General features: G+C 43.7%; 1 protein-coding gene across 1 annotated transcript in view; it reads right to left on the bottom strand.

Annotated features, from left to right (window-relative positions):
- LOC139570896 (protein tweety homolog 2-like) overlaps positions 1-11,614 on the bottom strand; it is a 100,192-nt gene extending 88,578 nt beyond the window's left edge. The window contains exon 1 of the mRNA XM_071393204.1: positions 11,187-11,614. Coding sequence (XP_071249305.1) covers positions 11,187-11,315 — 129 coding nt within the window. The 5' untranslated portion in view covers positions 11,316-11,614. The remainder of the gene's footprint in view (positions 1-11,186) is intronic.
- Between the last annotated feature and the right edge of the window lie 7,563 nt (positions 11,615-19,177).

Genomic DNA, 19,177 nt, shown 5'->3' with positions numbered 1-19,177 from the left:
CACATCATGTAGTCTTAATCACAGAAGACAGACTACGGTGTTACACATCGTGTAGTCTTAATCACAGAGGACAGACTACGGTGTTACACATCGTGTAGTCTTAATCACAGAGGACAGACTACGGTGTTACACATCATGTCGTCTTAATCACAGAGGACAGACTACGGTGTTACACATCATGTAGTCTTAATCACAGAGGACAGACTACGGTGTTACACATCATGTAGTCTTAATCACAGAGGACAGACTACGGTGTTACACATCGTGTAGTCTTAATCACAGAGGACAGACTACGGTGTTACACATCGTGTAGTCTTAATCACAGAGGACAGACTACAGTGTTACACATCGTGTAGTCTTAATCACAGAGGACAGACTACGGTGTTACACATCATGTAGTCTTAATCACAGAGGACAGACTACGGTGTTACACATCGTGTAGTCTTAATCACAGAGGACAGACTACGGTGTTACACATCGTGTAGTCTTAATCACAGAGGACAGACTACAGTGTTACACATCGTGTAGTCTTAATCACAGAGGACAGACTACGGTGTTACACATCATGTAGTCTTAATCACAGAGGACAGACTACGGTGTTACACATCGTGTAGTCTTAATCACAGAGGACAGACTACAGTGTTACACATCGTGTAGTCTTAATCACAGAGGACAGACTACGGTGTTACACATCGTGTAGTCTTAATCACAGAGGACAGACTACGGTGTTACACATCATGTAGTCTTAATCACAGAGGACAGACTACGGTGTTACACATCATGTAGTCTTAATCACAGAGGACAGACTACGGTGTTACACATCATGTAGTCTTAATCACAGAGGACAGACTACGGTGTTACACATCATGTAGTCTTAATCACAGAGGACAGACTACTGTGTTACACATCATGTAGTCTTAATCACAGAGGACAGACTACGGTGTTACACATCATGTCGTCTTAATCACAGAGGACAGACTACGGTGTTACACATCGTGCAGTCTTAATCACAGAGGACAGACTACGGTGTTACACATCATGTCGTCTTAATCACAGAGGACAGACTACGGTGTTACACATCATGTAGTCTTAATCGCAGAGGACAGACTACGGTGTTACACATCATGTAGTCTTAATCACAGAGGACAGACTACGGTGTTACACATCATGTAGTCTTAATCACAGAGGACAGACTACTGTGTTACACATCATGTAGTCTTAATCACAGAGGACAGACTACGGTGTTACACATCGTGTAGTCTTAATCACAGAGGACAGACTACGGTGTTACACATCGTGTAGTCTTAATCACAGAGGACAGACTACGGTGTTACACATCGTGTAGTCTTAATCACAGAGGACAGACTACGGTGTTACACATCATGTAGTCTTAATCACAGAGGACAGACTACGGTGTTACACATCATGTAGTCTTAATCACAGAGGACAGACTACGGTGTTACACATCGTGTAGTCTTAATCACAGAGGACAGACTACGGTGTTACACATCGTGTAGTCTTAATCACAGAGGACAGACTACGGTGTTACACATCATGTAGTCTTAATCACAGAGGACAGACTACGGTGTTACACATCGTGTAGTCTTAATCACAGAGGACAGACTACGGTGTTACACATCGTGTAGTCTTAATCACAGAGGACAGACTACGGTGTTACACATCGTGTAGTCTTAATCACAGAGGACAGACTACGGTGTTACACATCGTGTAGTCTTAATCACAGAGGACAGACTACGGTGTTACACATCGTGTAGTCTTAATCACAGAGGACAGACTACGGTGTTACACATCGTGTAGTCTTAATCACAGAGGACAGACTACGGTGTTACACATCGTGTAGTCTTAATCACAGAGGACAGACTACGGTGTTACACATCATGTAGTCTTAATCACAGAGGACAGACTACGGTGTTACACATCGTGTAGTCTTAATCACAGAGGACAGACTACGGTGTTACACATCGTGTAGTCTTAATCACAGAGGACAGACTACGGTGTTACACATCATGTCGTCTTAATCACAGAGGACAGACTACGGTGTTACACATCATGTAGTCTTAATCACAGAGGACAGACTACGGTGTTACACATCATGTAGTCTTAATCACAGAGGACAGACTACGGTGTTACACATCGTGTAGTCTTAATCACAGAGGACAGACTACGGTGTTACACATCGTGTAGTCTTAATCACAGAGGACAGACTACAGTGTTACACATCGTGTAGTCTTAATCACAGAGGACAGACTACGGTGTTACACATCATGTAGTCTTAATCACAGAGGACAGACTACGGTGTTACACATCGTGTAGTCTTAATCACAGAGGACAGACTACGGTGTTACACATCGTGTAGTCTTAATCACAGAGGACAGACTACAGTGTTACACATCGTGTAGTCTTAATCACAGAGGACAGACTACGGTGTTACACATCATGTAGTCTTAATCACAGAGGACAGACTACGGTGTTACACATCATGTAGTCTTAATCACAGAGGACAGACTACGGTGTTACACATCGTGTAGTCTTAATCACAGAGGACAGACTACGGTGTTACACATCGTGTAGTCTTAATCACAGAGGACAGACTACGGTGTTACACATCATGTAGTCTTAATCACAGAGGACAGACTACGGTGTTACACATCATGTAGTCTTAATCACAGAGGACAGACTACGGTGTTACACATCATGTAGTCTTAATCACAGAGGACAGACTACGGTGTTACACATCGTGTAGTCTTAATCACAGAGGACAGACTACAGTGTTACACATCGTGTAGTCTTAATCACAGAGGACAGACTACGGTGTTACACATCGTGTAGTCTTAATCACAGAGGACAGACTACGGTGTTACACATCATGTAGTCTTAATCACAGAGGACAGACTACGGTGTTACACATCATGTAGTCTTAATCGCAGAGGACAGACTACGGTGTTACACATCATGTAGTCTTAATCACAGAGGACAGACTACGGTGTTACACATCATGTAGTCTTAATCACAGAGGACAGACTACTGTGTTACACATCATGTAGTCTTAATCACAGAGGACAGACTACGGTGTTACACATCATGTCGTCTTAATCACAGAGGACAGACTACGGTGTTACACATCGTGCAGTCTTAATCACAGAGGACAGACTACGGTGTTACACATCATGTCGTCTTAATCACAGAGGACAGACTACGGTGTTACACATCATGTAGTCTTAATCGCAGAGGACAGACTACGGTGTTACACATCATGTAGTCTTAATCACAGAGGACAGACTACGGTGTTACACATCATGTAGTCTTAATCACAGAGGACAGACTACTGTGTTACACATCATGTAGTCTTAATCACAGAGGACAGACTACGGTGTTACACATCGTGTAGTCTTAATCACAGAGGACAGACTACGGTGTTACACATCGTGTAGTCTTAATCACAGAGGACAGACTACGGTGTTACACATCGTGTAGTCTTAATCACAGAGGACAGACTACGGTGTTACACATCATGTAGTCTTAATCACAGAGGACAGACTACGGTGTTACACATCATGTAGTCTTAATCACAGAGGACAGACTACGGTGTTACACATCATGTAGTCTTAATCACAGAGGACAGCCTACGGTGTTACACATCGTGTAGTCTTAATCACAGAGGACAGACTACGGTGTTACACATCGTGTAGTCTTAATCACAGAGGACAGACTACGGTGTTACACATCATGTAGTCTTAATCACAGAGGACAGACTACGGTGTTACACATCGTGTAGTCTTAATCACAGAGGACAGACTACGGTGTTACACATCGTGTAGTCTTAATCACAGAGGACAGACTACGGTGTTACACATCGTGTAGTCTTAATCACAGAGGACAGACTACGGTGTTACGCATCGTGTAGTCTTAATCACAGAGGACAGACTACGGTGTTACGCATCGTGTAGTCTTAATCACAGAGGACAGACTACGGTGTTACACATCATGTAGTCTTAATCACAGAGGACAGACTACGGTGTTACACATCGTGTAGTCTTAAACACAGAGGACAGACTACGGTGTTACACATCGTGTAGTCTTAATCACAGAGGACAGACTACAGTGTTACACATCATGTAGTCTTAATCACAGAGGACAGACTACGGTGTTACACATCGTGCAGTCTTAATCACAGAGGACAGACTACGGTGTTACACATCGTGTAGTCTTAATCACAGAGGACAGACTACGGTGTTACACATCATGTAGTCTTAATCACAGAGGACAGACTACGGTGTTACCTACTTACACAAACAAACTAAACGCAGAGACAGACACAGACACAGACAGACAGTTTCCCAGTTTGGCCGGAGAGAGAGAAGTGAATCTGTTAGCATCACACTACCTCCATTGACCTGTCTATTCAGCAACACAGGTCAATGTCACAATGTAAAGTAGTATAGAAGTACGACAACACACAACAGCAGCATTCACAAACACCCCCCACACAGAGAAGTGATGCTGCATGCTCACACAATCACCAGGCTGTGAATGATAACAGCTTAGAACATGTGGTTTACAATATCAGTCAGTAAAGAGGTGTTTTATGACAAGTTTAGACTCATTTCTTTCCCACCTGTTGACATCAAATGGAACTTTTGTGTTTAGCTTTGAGGTACATGGAGAGAACTCGAGCTGAAGTTATTGTCAAATAGGCACTTAGAGATGCCAAAAGCATTTGACAAACTCTACAATACATACAAATCACAAGACAAAATCTAATCAAGGCAATGCAAAACCAACTAAATTACTGCACAATACATACATTCTAGAAAAACAGCCACATTCCTCAGAAAGTAGTTCCCCAATCAGTATTTTAAATTGCAATTGGACGCTATGGGACTTTAATGAGGACCAGCCAACCTTTTTGATACAGGAAGCAGTGATCCATATTAAAACTGTCGCCTGTTATAAAGTGAAGGGCGCCGTGCTAAAATATTTAAGAGTAGTGGCTGCTGCAATCTGGTAAATAGTGTCACCATAGTCAAGAACTGGCAGGTAAATTGACTGTACAATCTGCTTCCTGCTGTTTAGGGAGAGGCAATATCTATTTCTAAAAGAGAAGCCTACTTTAAATCATAGCTTTTTAACTTGCTCATCCGTATGTTTCTTAAACATGAAGTCTTTGTCAATCAAAATGCTCAGATATACAGTATATAGATGGGAACCTGATCGATGGGAGAACCATCCAATGAATAAATACGTCGTCCATCTGACATTTGTGGAGAGAGAATTAGAGAACAACATGTCTTTAGTCTTGCCCGCAATAAGTACAAGTTTTAAACCAACCAGGGCTTTCTGTAAGGTAACACGGTCAGATTGCAGCTCTAACATAGCCAGGCCAACAGTTGGGGGTTGGGGTCAATGGCATATTTATTTTTATTTTTTTTTTTTAACCTTTATTTAACCAGGTAGGCAAATTGAGAACACGTTCTCATTTACAATTGCGACCTGGCCAAGATAAAGCAAAGCAGTTCGACACATACAACAACACATAGTTACACATGGAGTAAAACAAACATATAGTCAATAATACAGTGAAAAAAAATAAGTCTATATACAATGTGAGCAAGTGAGGTGAGATAAGGGAGGTGAAGGCAAACAAATATATGTATAAATAAATAAAAATATAAAAAGGCCATGGTGGCGAAGTAAATACAACACAGCAAGTAAAATAAAAACTAAAAACACTGGAATGGTTGGTTTGCAGTGGAAGAAAGCGCAAAGTAGAGACAGAAATAATGGGGTGCAAAGGAGCAAAATAAATAAATAAATACAGTAGGTAAAGAGGTAGTTGTTTGGGCTAAATTATAGATGGGCTATGTACAGGTGCAGTAATCTATGAGCTGCTCTGTATATACACTATATAACAGTGTTGTCTGCATACAGATGAATATTACAAGTTAACAGATCAATATTATGTATATAAATAGTCAAGATACCAGGTCCCAGTATCGACCCCTGCGGTACACCTTTTGTAATATCCAGGAAACTAGACTTAACACCATCAGAAATCCCACATTGAGTCCTGTCTGACAGATCATTGCCAAAGCCAGAAGGTTTGGAGAGAAAGCAGTTGTGCATGTGTTGGAGGTTTGTCTCTGGTCTGGAGTGTAGTGGTAACCAGTGTTATGTAGTGGTAACCATTGGTAACCCGTGTTATGTTGTGGTAACCAGTGTTATGTTGTGGTAACCAGTGTTAAACAGTGGTCCCATGTGGTTCAGTTGGTAGAGCATGGCACTTGCAATGCCAGGGTTGTGAGTTCGATTCCCATGTATGCAATCACTACTGTAAGTTACTCTGGATAAGAGCGTGTATTTTTTTAACCAGTTTTATGTAGTAGTAACCAGTGTTACGTACTTATAACCAGTGTTATGTAGTGGTAACTAGTCTTATGTAGTGGTAACCAGTGTTATGTCGTGATAACCAGTGTTATGTAGCGGTAACCAGTGTTATGTAGTGGTAACTAGTGTTATGTAGCGGTAACCAGTGTTATGTAGTGGTAACCAGTGTTATGTAATGGTAACCAGTGTTATGTAGTGGTAACTAGTCTTATGTAGTGGTAACCAGTGTTATGTCGTGGTAACCAGTGTTATATAGTGGTAACCAGTGTTATGTAGTGGTAACTAGTCTTATGTAGTTATAACCTGTGTAATTTATTTATTTATTTTTATTTCACCTTTATTTAACCAGGTAGGCCAGTTGAGAACAAGTTCTCATATACAACTGCACACTGGCCAAGATAAGCCTATATAGTGTTATATAGTGGTAACCAGTGTTATGTAGTGGTAACCAGTGTTATGTAGTGGTAACCAGTGTTATGTAGTGGTAACCAGTGTTATGTAGTGATAACCAGTGCTATGTAGTTATAGTCAGTGTTATGTAGTGGTAACCAGTGTTATGTAGTGGTAACCAGTGTTATGTAGTGGTAACCGGTGTTATGTAGTGGTAACCGGTGTTATGTAGTGGTAACCAGTGTTATGTAGTGGTAACCAGTGTTATGTAGTGGTAACCAGTGTTATGTAGTTATAGTCAGTGTTATGTAGTGGTAACCAGTGTTATGTAGTGGTAACCAGTGTTATGTATTGGTAGCCAGTGTTATGTAGTGGTAACCAGTGTTATGTAGTGGTAACCAGTGTTATGTAGTGGTAACCAGTGTTATGTAGTGGTAACCAGTGTTATGTAGTGGTAACCAGTGTTATGTAGTGGTAACCAGTGTTATGTAGTGGTAACCAGTGTTATGTAGTGGTAACCAGTGTTATGTAGCGGTAACCAGTGTTATGTAGCGGTAACCAGTGTTATGTAGTGGTAACCAGTGTTATGTAGTGGTAACCAGTGTTATGTAGTGGTAACCAGTGTTATGTATTGGTAGCCAGTGTTATGTAGTGGTAACCAGTGTTATGTAGTGGTAACCAGTGTTATGTAGTGGTAACCAGTGTTATGTAGTGGTAACCAGTGTTATGTAGTGGTAACCAGTGTTATGTAGTGGTAACCAGTGTTATGTAGTGGTAACCAGTGTTATGTAGTGGTAACCAGTGTTATGTAGTGGTAACCAGTGTTATGTAGTGGTAACCAGTGTTATGTAGTGGTAACCAGTGTTATGTAGTGGTAACCAGTGTTATGTCTTAATAACCAGTGTTATGTAGCGGTAACCAGTGTTATGTAGTGGTAACCAGTATTATGTAGTGGTAACCAGTGTTATGTAATGGTAACCAGTGTTATGTAGTGGTAACCAGTGTTATGTAGTGGTAACCAGTGTTATGTAGTGGTAACCAGTGTTATGTAGTGGTAACCAGTGTTATGTAGTGGTAACCAGTGTTATGTAGTGGTAACCAGTGTTATGTAATGGTAACCAGTGTTATGTAGTGGTAACCAGTGTTATGTAGTGGTAACCAGTGTTATGTAGTGGTAACCAGTGTTATGTAGTGGTAACCAGTGTTGTGTAGTGGTAACCAGTTTTATGTAGTGGTAACCAGTGTTATGTAGTGGTAACCAGTGTTATGTAGTGGTAACCAGTGTTATGTAGTGGTAACCAGTGTTATGTAGTGGTAACCAGTGTTATGTAGTGGTAACCAGTGGTATGTAGTGGTAACCAGTGTTATTTAGTGGTAACCAGTGTTATGTAGTGGTAACCAGTGTTATGAGGTGGTAACCAGTGTTATGTAGTGGTAACCAGTGTTATGTAGTGGTAACCAGTGTTATGTAGTGGTAACCAGTGTTATGTAGTGGTAACCAGTGTTATGTAGTGGTAACCAGTGTTATGTAGTGGTAACCAGTGTTATGTAGTGGTAACCAGTGTTATGTAGTGGTAACCAGTGTTATGTAATGGTAACCAGTGTTATGTAGTGGTAACCAGTATTATGTAGTGGTAACCAGTGTTATGTAGTGGTAACCAGTGTTATGTAGTGGTAACTAGTCTTATGTAGTGGTAACCAGTGTTATGTAGTGGTAACCAGTGTTATGTAGTGGTAACCAGTGTTATGTAGTGGTAACTAGTCTTATGTAGTGGTAACCAGTGTTATGTAGTGGTAACCAGTGTTATGTAGTGGTAACCAGTGTTATGTAATGGTAACCAGTGTTCTGTAGTGGTAACCAGTGTTATGTAGTGGTAACCAGTGTTATGTAGTGGTAACCAGTGTTATGTAGTGGTAACCAGTGTTATGTAGTGGTAACCAGTGTTATGTAGTGGTAACTAGTCTTATGTAGTGGTAACCAGTGTTATGTAGTGGTAACCAGTGTTATGTAGTGGTAACCAGTGTTATGTAGTGGTAACCAGTGTTATGTAGTGGTAACCAGTGTTATGTAGTGGTAACCAGTGTTATGTAGTGGTAACCAGTGTTATGTAGTGGTAACCAGTGTTATGTCTTAATAACCAGTGTTATGTAGCGGTAACCAGTGTTATGTAGTGGTAACCAGTATTATGTAGTGGTAACCAGTGTTATGTAATGGTAACCAGTGTTATGTAGTGGTAACCAGTGTTATGTAGTGGTAACCAGTGTTATGTAGTGGTAACCAGTGTTATGTAGTGGTAACCAGTGTTATGTAGTGGTAACCAGTGTTATGTAGTGGTAACCAGTGTTATGTAATGGTAACCAGTGTTATGTAGTGGTAACCAGTGTTATGTAGTGGTAACCAGTGTTATGTAGTGGTAACCAGTGTTATGTAGTGGTAACCAGTGTTGTGTAGTGGTAACCAGTTTTATGTAGTGGTAACCAGTGTTATGTAGTGGTAACCAGTGTTATGTAGTGGTAACCAGTGTTATGTAGTGGTAACCAGTGTTATGTAGTGGTAACCAGTGTTATGTAGTGGTAACCAGTGGTATGTAGTGGTAACCAGTGTTATTTAGTGGTAACCAGTGTTATGTAGTGGTAACCAGTGTTATGAGGTGGTAACCAGTGTTATGTAGTGGTAACCAGTGTTATGTAGTGGTAACCAGTGTTATGTAGTGGTAACCAGTGTTATGTAGTGGTAACCAGTGTTATGTAGTGGTAACCAGTGTTATGTAGTGGTAACCAGTGTTATGTAGTGGTAACCAGTGTTATGTAGTGGTAACCAGTGTTATGTAATGGTAACCAGTGTTATGTAGTGGTAACCAGTATTATGTAGTGGTAACCAGTGTTATGTAGTGGTAACCAGTGTTATGTAGTGGTAACTAGTCTTATGTAGTGGTAACCAGTGTTATGTAGTGGTAACCAGTGTTATGTAGTGGTAACCAGTGTTATGTAGTGGTAACTAGTCTTATGTAGTGGTAACCAGTGTTATGTAGTGGTAACCAGTGTTATGTAGTGGTAACCAGTGTTATGTAATGGTAACCAGTGTTATGTAGTGGTAACCAGTGTTATGTAGTGGTAACCAGTGTTATGTAGTGGTAACCAGTGTTATGTAGTGGTAACCAGTGTTATGTAGTGGTAACCAGTGTTATGTAGTGGTAACTAGTCTTATGTAGTGGTAACCAGTGTTATGTAGTGGTAACCAGTGTTATGTAGTGGTAACCAGTGTTATGTAGTGGTAACCAGTGTTATGTAGTGGTAACCAGTGTTATGTAGTGGTAACCAGTGTTATGTAGTGATAACCAGTGTTATGTCTCAATAACCTGTGTTATGTAGTTATAGTCAGTGTTATGTAGTGGTAACCAGTGTTATTTACATTTACATTTAAGTCATTTAGCAGACGCTCTTATCCAGAGCGACTTACAAATTATGTGGTGGTAACCTCTGTGTGAACATCTCTGTGTGTGCCCCTGATCTCTGACACTGTGGCTACGTTCCAGGACGTCTTTCTGCAGTCACACTGCACATCTCACATCTCAGAACACTGCTATGGTGTGTAATGTGGCTATTGACAGGATAAACACTGTGTGGTGTAGTGAGATATGGGGCTGTGTCTAGCAAGTGTCCTGGAGCAGGAGTACTGATCTATATAGGATCAGTTTTGCCCCTTAGATCACAATGAATAGGATTACATGGACAGGACGGGGGGCTGATCCTAGATCAGCAATCCTATTCTGAGAAGCTTAACACATATTCATCTGTGGAGCACTACTGCAATAAAGAAGATAACCAGGAACATGCCCAGACTCAGACACTGAAGGCTAACACTTTTTAGCTAACATTCCACTCCTTCCCACTAATTTGCCAAAGACAGGAGCGGCAAGGAGTGGAATGTAATAGCTTAACAGAGAATGCAACCAGGCTAGATAGGCACACTCATTCTTTGCAGCTGGAGATGTCAATACTAAAACGGATGTGATTTCATGTGATGATGTGTCCACTCTGCTCATAACTTTATTTTGCTACGTCCTATTGAACATGCCACAGTGATGATAGCAGAGAATAGAGAGAATAAAGTGTGTTCACTTCATTAAACTGTGCAGAGTTGGTGCGGATGGAAATACATCCTATAGCAATGTGGGAAATTACAAGAAAATTTTAAACATTCTTCAGCTAAAGACAAATTATGTCTTTTATTTTCCAAATAAATTGTTAAATCTTTGACCAACAAAGTCGTTTTCAGATCATTTGCCTAGATATGTGGGCTGTCAGTGAAGGTCTTTCAGTGAGCCCTCTCTCTAGTCTAGAAGAGAAACGTGGCCGCGCTTTACGCGCAGTGGGTAGTAGGTACCAACCTGCTGGTAGCTCGTCTCCCCGGGTCTGAAGGTGTTATCAACGGGCTGGAAGGTGAAGTTGAAGTGGGGGAAATTGTGCAGCCAGTAGGTCCACCATGGAGCGATATAGTCCAGCCGTGCCGTGGCCATTCCTTATTACAAAAAGTGCTTCTGGACCCCTAAAATCTCATCCGAGAACTCGAGACCCCGTCAGTATCCTAATCCTCGGTTCTGTACAAAAACAAATCATGAATCCGCGACTTCTTGTCGGAAAACACTTTACAGTGTAGAGCAGGAGAATAAACAATACAAAACTACTTCCTTGGACTCTTTGCTCTCAGAACAAAGCATAACAACAGCATTATCTCGGTGGTCCCGTGTCGTGTTCTGCAGCTAGACAGCTGTTTTAACTTCTCGGAGGCGCGCTCACGGGTAAGCTCGTTCCAGTAGAAGCCGCTTCTTCTGACTGGACCGCGCGACGCGCACTCATCCAAAGCACGAGACTGACTGACGATAGCGCCCTTCAATACACAGTGCGTGACCGGTTTTAAACCATTTACAGCTGCGGTCAAGAAAGTATAACCTAGTGGGAAAGGAAATGGCTACAGTGAAGACGATGCGGTTAATACATTCAGGTCATGAAATTAAATATATAATGATGATGGTGGTATTAGAATAAAACCCATAGGCTATCTTATATCTGGTATAAAACTGCTGGTTATCAGAGCAGAATTTATCTCATGTAATCCGACGGCTAAAGCTGGATAGAGCACTACAGTAGTGAACCATTCATGAAAGGCTGTGTGTGTGAGTGTAGGTTCTGATAATGCCTGTAAGGCTGGCCCAGCACTAGGAGGCTTGCAAGCATTTGAACGGAGGCAGCGCTAGGCCTAAACGTGCTACGTGGTCAATCTGTCGTCTGTATTGGCCGTGCAGTATTTACGGTGATAATTGTGTTTTTTTATTTAACTAGGCAAGTCAGTTAAGAACAAATTCTTATTTACAATGACGCATACCCCGGGCAAACCCGGAACACGCGCGCTGGGCCAATTGTGCGCCACCCTATGGGACCCCCAATCACTGTGATACATGTGATACAGCCTGGATTCGAGGATTCGAACCAGGGACTGTAGTGACGCCTCTAGAACAGAGATGCAGTGCCTCGGGCGCCACTCGGGAGTCCGTAATATGGCCTCTACAGAAGTCAGGACCCTCATACTTATTGCGCTTCGCAGAGCGAAGCAACAAATTCAACGGAGCTGTTGTGAAGGAAGTTGTCAAGGAAGTGAGTTTGTGTGTATACAGGACCTCCCGGCAGCCCCCACCTACCGTCAAACAATCACACCAATGCGACCCTATATGGAGCCCACCGCATTGTTACAACATTTGGGAGGCTCATGGCGATGCGGTACAGAGTTCAAGTTGGCCTCTGCAGTATAAGTTGGCTTTCAGTTACATTGGTTTATTTTACAAAATAATAGAATTCTGTTTCGTAGCCCATGTGGGAATTATTTAACAGCGCCATGTCAGGACAAAACAAAAAAAGGACATATTGGAAAAAAACGAGGCTGCATCCATTTGATTTGGGCCCTAAAAGGTTTCATGTGCCACGCACCAGATGTTTCCCAGGGTCTGCTAACTGCCAACCTCGTTGTGGTTATGGGCCATTCATGTGCTCATGGGGAAAGTGGGAAACGGTGAAGTCGGAAGCAATAAATTCAACAAAATGAATGCACCAGTAGCCCATTCACGATTTATTTGACTATTTAAAAACCCAATTCAACCCACGTGTGGAAGCAATGCATTTAAAATCATTGAGGATAACACAAAAACCCGTTTAACAAAGTATTTCCATTGGGATCCTCTTGCAGGCCTGCTATAAACATGACCATGGAGTAAAGTGTATGGATGCATGGATCGTGTGTGTAGTGCTGATAGTACTAAGGAAAGTAGACCGTTACACACATGTTATCTGATGTGTGCTGGCACGATGTTACTCAGATGAACATGCATGAATGACTAGGCCTGTGTTTGTGTATAGGCCTATCGCCGTGTCAGTGCGTCTTACTCCGTAGGGCACGGAGTAGATATTGCACAGAGTAGATATTGTCATTTTCATGTGAGCTGTTTTACAGCTCAATGTAGGCTGATGTCTAGGCTATCAGCCACTTGATTCATCTTGATAACTGATAAGATGCCTCCTGACATCAGTAACGTAATGCCTTATAGGCCTGCACCTGCTCTGGAATCCATAGGAAGTCCGGGGAAACTACAGCTGTACTGTAGTATCTATCTATCTACTCTAATCCTCATTTGATTGGGTAGTGGAGAATCTATTTCACTTCACATTAGTAATCCTATTATTAAAACATACACAAACATTTTCTGGGTTTCTGAGGTCAATGAGATCAGGCCCACCATTAGACCTACAACAGAGCCAGAGAGAGAGAGAAGGTGTGTGTGTGAGAGAGAGAGAGAGAGACAGACAGACAGACAGACAGACAGACAGACAGACAGACAGACAGATGTAGTTGAAGCCTGACCTCTGGTGGAGATTAAAGAGAAGTGCAGCAAACAGATATGAGTTGATTAATGTCTCTCTCTTTCTCTCTTAGAGACTGACAAGGAGAGAATGAACCAGAAGGTGGCAGCACAAGATAGCTCATGTAACCTAGTTCAGAGAGAGAGAGCGAGAGAGGGAGAGAGAGCAAGAGAGAGCAAGAGAGAGAGAGGGAAAGAGAGGACTGGAGAGAGAGAGAGAGAGAGAGAGAGAGAGAGAGAGAGAGAGAGAGAGAGAGAGAGAGAGAGAGAGAGAGAGAGAGAGAGAGAGAGAGAGAGAGAGAAAGAGAGGACTGGAAAGAGAGGACTGGAGAGAGAGGACTGGAGAGAGAGAGTGGGGGCAGTCAAGCATCCCTGCCTCTCTCCATCCATCAGAGTAATGTAGCAGAGAATTCCCATCCTATTCCAGTGTTATTGTATCTGAGAAGAATTATATTCCTGAACACCTCATCCTAAGTGCTCCTCTCTCTCTCTGTGTGTGTGTGTGTGTGTGTGTGTGTGTGTGTGTGTGTGTGTGTGTGTGTGTGTGTGTGTGTGTGTGTGTGTGTGTGTGTGTGTGTGTGTGTGTGTGTGTGTGTGTGCATTATACCGCCTGTGAAGTTAGATCTAATCCCAATGAACTGTAGCTTATCATGAATAATGGCATCTGGGACATAACCAAAGGGTCTCTGGGGGCAGCAGAGCAAAGCAGAACACTGGAGCTAATTTAGTGTTGGAGCAGATACAACATCATGAAAGAAGTCTTTGAAGTAGACCTCTGTCTATGGTCCTGTGTCTATGGTCCTGTGGTGTCTATGGTCCTGTGTCTATGGTCCTGTGGTGTCTATGGTCCTGTGGTGTCTATGGTCCTGTGTCTATGGTCCTGTGGTGTCTATGTTCCTCTGTCTATGGTCCTGTGGTGTCTATGGTCCTGTGGTGTCTATGGTCCTGTGGTGTCTATGGTCCTGTGGTGTCTATGGTCCTGTGGTGTCTATGGTCCTGTGTCTATGGTCCTGTGGTGTCTATGGTCCTGTGTCTATGGTCCTGTGGTGTCTATGGTCCTGTGGTGTCTATGGTCCTGTGGTGTCTATGGTCCTGTGTCTATGGTCCTGTGGTGTCTATGGTCCTGTGGTGTCTATGGTCCTGTGGTGTCTATGGTCCTTGTGTCTATGGTCCTGTGGTGTCTATGGTCCTGTGGTGTCTATGGTCCTGTGGTGTCTATGGTCCTGTGTCTATGGTCCTGTGTCTATGGTCCTGTGTCTATGGTCCTATGTGGCTCAGTCAATAAGATCAGGGCACAGGCAACAGTTAATGTGTTGTACAGTATGGTTGTGTTTTACAGAAGAGGAGTTGAGGAAGCTACCCAGCTAACAATTCTAGGAAGAGATAATGTTTTTGTAATGTCACACGTAATGTTCCCTGAATGTTTGAGTGTCCAGTTTTCCATTAGTTAGGGGAACATTCTATCTATGTTAGAAAAAACCTTCTGAGAACCTTTTGAGCAATTTTTGGAGAACATTACCTTAATATCAAACAGAACATACCCAGAATGTGGTTACCATGTTATCAGAGAACAAGGAACAGTCTCTTGGAAACATTCCTTTCACATCACAGGAACATTCCTGTGGAAACGTTAGTAAATGACCTAATGAGACTTCCTCTTTGGGAAAGGTGAGGCGCTAGCACCCCATCTCGACAACACGGTGAAATTGCAGAGTGCGAAATTCAAAATACAAAAATCGTAATATTAAACATTCATGAAAATACAAGTGTCATACATCATTTAAAAGCTTAACTTCTTGTTAATCCAGCCGCTTTGTCAGATTTAAAAAAGGCTTTACGGCAAAAGCATACCATGCAATTATCTGAGGACAGTGCCCCGCGTAAAAAAGCATTAAAAACATTTTCCAAAAGTCACAAAAGTCAGAAATAGCGATAAAATAAATAACTTACCTTTGAAGATCTTCCTCTGTTTGCAATCCCAAGAGTCCCATCTACACAACAAATGGTCATTTTGTTCAACAAAGTCCTTCTTTATATCCCAAAAAAGTCAGTTTGGTTGGCACGCTTGATTCAGTAATCCACCTGCATACATAGGAATCTCAAAAGTTACCAATAAACTTCGTCCAAACAAGTCAAACAATGTTTCTAATCAATCCTCAGGTACCCTAATATGTAAGTAAACTATTCAATTTAAGATGGAGAATAGTGTGTTCAATAAACTGAGATAAATAATGAAGTCCGCGCCCTCATCCACGCGCGTCACAAGACTACAGTCCAAATGAGAGCCACCTTGAAAAACTACAAATTCTAGCTAATTTTTCAAAAAACAAGTCTGAAACCCTTTCTAAAGACTGTTGACATCTAGTGGAAGCCATAGGAACTACAATCTGGGACTATTTCCTTTGAATTTCCCATAGACAAGCATTTCAATGGGTGGTCACCTCAAAAAATTTATTTTCCGGATGGATTCTCCTCAGATTTTTGCCTGCCATATCAGTTCTGTTATACTCATAGACATTATTTTAACAGTTTTAGAAACTCCTGAGTGTTTTCTATCCAATACTATCAATTATATGCATATCCTAGCTTCTGGGCCTGAGTATCAGGCAGTTTACTTTGGGCACGTCAGTCATCCGAACTTCCGAATACTCCCCCTTATCCCTATTACGGGAACGTACTCTAAGTTGTGGGAACGTTTGTTGTTCGCTGGGTAAGAGAGGTTACCAACTTGGAGAAGATAAAGGAAGAGCTGGATAGAGAGAGAGATGGGGGAGGCTCGACCTTCAACTATAGATGAACACGGTTCTAAAGTCCAGGTGGGTGACAGAGAGACAGAGAGACACAATATTGTGGGTTCAATTTCATCTGGGATCACCAACACATACTAAAAACGTATGCCATCTTTGCACTGGGTAACAGGATCTCTGTGACACTCCAACCTTGACCTGATTGGTTAACAGGATCTCTGTAACGCTCCAACCTTGACCTGACTGGTTAACAGGATCTCTGTGACACTCCAACCTTGACCTGACTCGACCAGGGCCCGCAGGGTGCCTCGACCAGGGCCCGTAGGGTACCTCAACCAGGGCCCGTAGGGTACCTCGACCAGGGACCGTAGGGTACCTCGACCAGGGACCGTAGGGTGCCTCGACCAGGGCCTGTAGGGTACCTCGACCAGGGACCGTAGGGTGCCTCGACCAGGGCTCGTAGGGTACCTCGACCAGGGCCCGTAGGGTGCCTCGACCAGGGCTCGTAGGGTACCTCGACCAGGGACCGTAGGGTGCCTCGACCAGGGCTCGTAGGGTACCTCGACCAGGGACCGTAGGGTGCCTCGACCAGGGCCCGTAGGGTACCTCGACCAGGGCTCGTAGGGTACCTCGACCAGGGCTCGTAGGGTACCTCGACCAGGGCCCGTAGGGTACCTCGACCAGGGCTCGTAGGGTACCTCGACCAGGGCCCGTAGGGTGCCTCGACCAGGGCCCGTAGGGTGCCTCGACCAGGGACCGTAGGGTGCCTCGACCAGGGCCCGTAGGGTGCCTCGACCAGGGCCCGTAGGGTGCCTCGACCAGGGCCCGTAGGGTGCCTCGACCAGGGCTCGTAGGGTGCCTCGACCAGGGCCCGTAGGGTGCCTCGACCAGGGCCCGTAGGGTGCCTCGACCAGGGCTCGTAGGGTGCCTCGACCAGGGCCCGTAGGGTGCCTCGACCAGGGCCTGTAGGGTGCCTCGACCAGGGCCCGTAGAGTACCTCAACCAGGGCCCGTAGGGTACCTCGACCAGGGCTCGTAGGGTGACTCGACCAGGGCCTGTAGGGTGCCTCGACCAGGGCCCGTAGAGTACCTCGACCAGGGCCCGTAGGGTGCCTCGACCAGGGCCAGAAAGGAGTACCTCGACCAGGGCCCGTAGGGTACCTCGACCAGGGCTCGTAGGGTGACTCGACCAGGGCCTGTAGGGTGCCTCGACCAGGGCCCGTAGAGTACCTCGACCAGGGCCCGTAGGGTGCCTCGACCAGGGCCCGTAGAGTACCTCGACCAGGGCCCGTAGGGTGCCTCGACCAGGGCCCGTAGGGTGCCTCGACCAGGGCCCGTAGGGTGCCTCGACCAGGGCCCGTAGGGTACCTCGACCAGGGACCGTAGGGTGCCTCGACCAGGGCCCGTAGGGTACCTCGACCAGGGCTCGTAGGGTACCTCGACCAGGGACCGTAGGGTGCCTCGACCAGGGCTCGTAGGGTGCCTCAACCAGGGCTCGTAGGGTACCTCGACCAGGGCCTGTAGGATGCCATTTGTGATGCACACATTATCTGACTGGAGTCCTAGCAAGGTTAAGAATAGAAAACATGCAGAATCTCTTTTTGTATTGTAGTTGAAGGGTATTTGACTTTCCAATCAACTCAACAACTTCCTGTGTGAGTCGTTAGGTCGAAAGAACAACAAGTCCTGCAGACAAAACAATCAATGAACAACAAATAGATGTATCGTATTGTACCTCGTATGAGCGGCATTGTCAGAATCATACACTTGTTAATGCACATACATACGGCCCCTGGACTGAAAAGCATTCTCAATGGAGAATTTCCCTAATGTTTGTTAGTTCAGGACCAGGCTTAATTTGTGTCTGGGAAACCAGCCCCTTCCATGATGACTGGAGATTATTTGATTCGTTTACTGTTTAGGAGGACCACCACAAATCCTATCTCCATTAGTTATTTTCCTGTAGGCTTCATTCATGCCTTCATAGCCAGTCAATGTTCAGTGGTATGTGTCGGAAATATAAAGCTACGTCCCAAATAGCACCCTATTCCCATTCTAGTCCAAATGGCACCCTATTCCATTTACAGTCCAAATGGCACCCTATTCCCATTCTAGTCCAAATGGCACCCTATTCCATTTACAGTCCAAATGGCACCCTATTCCATTTCTAGTCCAAATGGCACCCTATTCCATTTCTAGTCCAAATGGCACCCTATTCCATTTATAGTCCAAATGGCACCCTATTCCCTTTCTAGTCCAAATGGCACCCTATTCCCTTTCTAGTCCAAATTGTACCCTATTCCATTTATAGTCCAAATGGTACCCTGTTCCATTTACAGTCCAAATGGTACCCTATTCCATTTATAGTCCAAATGGTACCCTATTCCATTTCTAGTCCAAATACCACCATATTCCCTTTATAGTCCAAATGGCACCATATTCCCTTTCTAGTCCAAATGGCACCATATTCCCTTTCTTGTCCAAATGGCACCCTATTCCCTTTCTAGTCCAAATGGCACCTATTCCCTTTATAGTCCAAATGGCACCATATTCCCTTTCTAGTCCAAATGGCACCTATTCCCTTTAGTCCAAATGGCACCATATTCCCTTCTAGTCCAAATTCCCTTTCTAGTCCAAATGGCACCCTATTCCCTTCATAGCACCCTATTCCCTTCATATTCTCCACTACATTTGACCAGGGCCCATAGGGAATAGGGTGCCATTT

This window comes from Salvelinus alpinus, chromosome 1 (genome assembly GCF_045679555.1).
Source record: "Salvelinus alpinus chromosome 1, SLU_Salpinus.1, whole genome shotgun sequence".
Taxonomy (NCBI): domain Eukaryota; kingdom Metazoa; phylum Chordata; class Actinopteri; order Salmoniformes; family Salmonidae; genus Salvelinus; species Salvelinus alpinus.
This window is presented reverse-complemented; position numbering and strand designations above follow the sequence as displayed.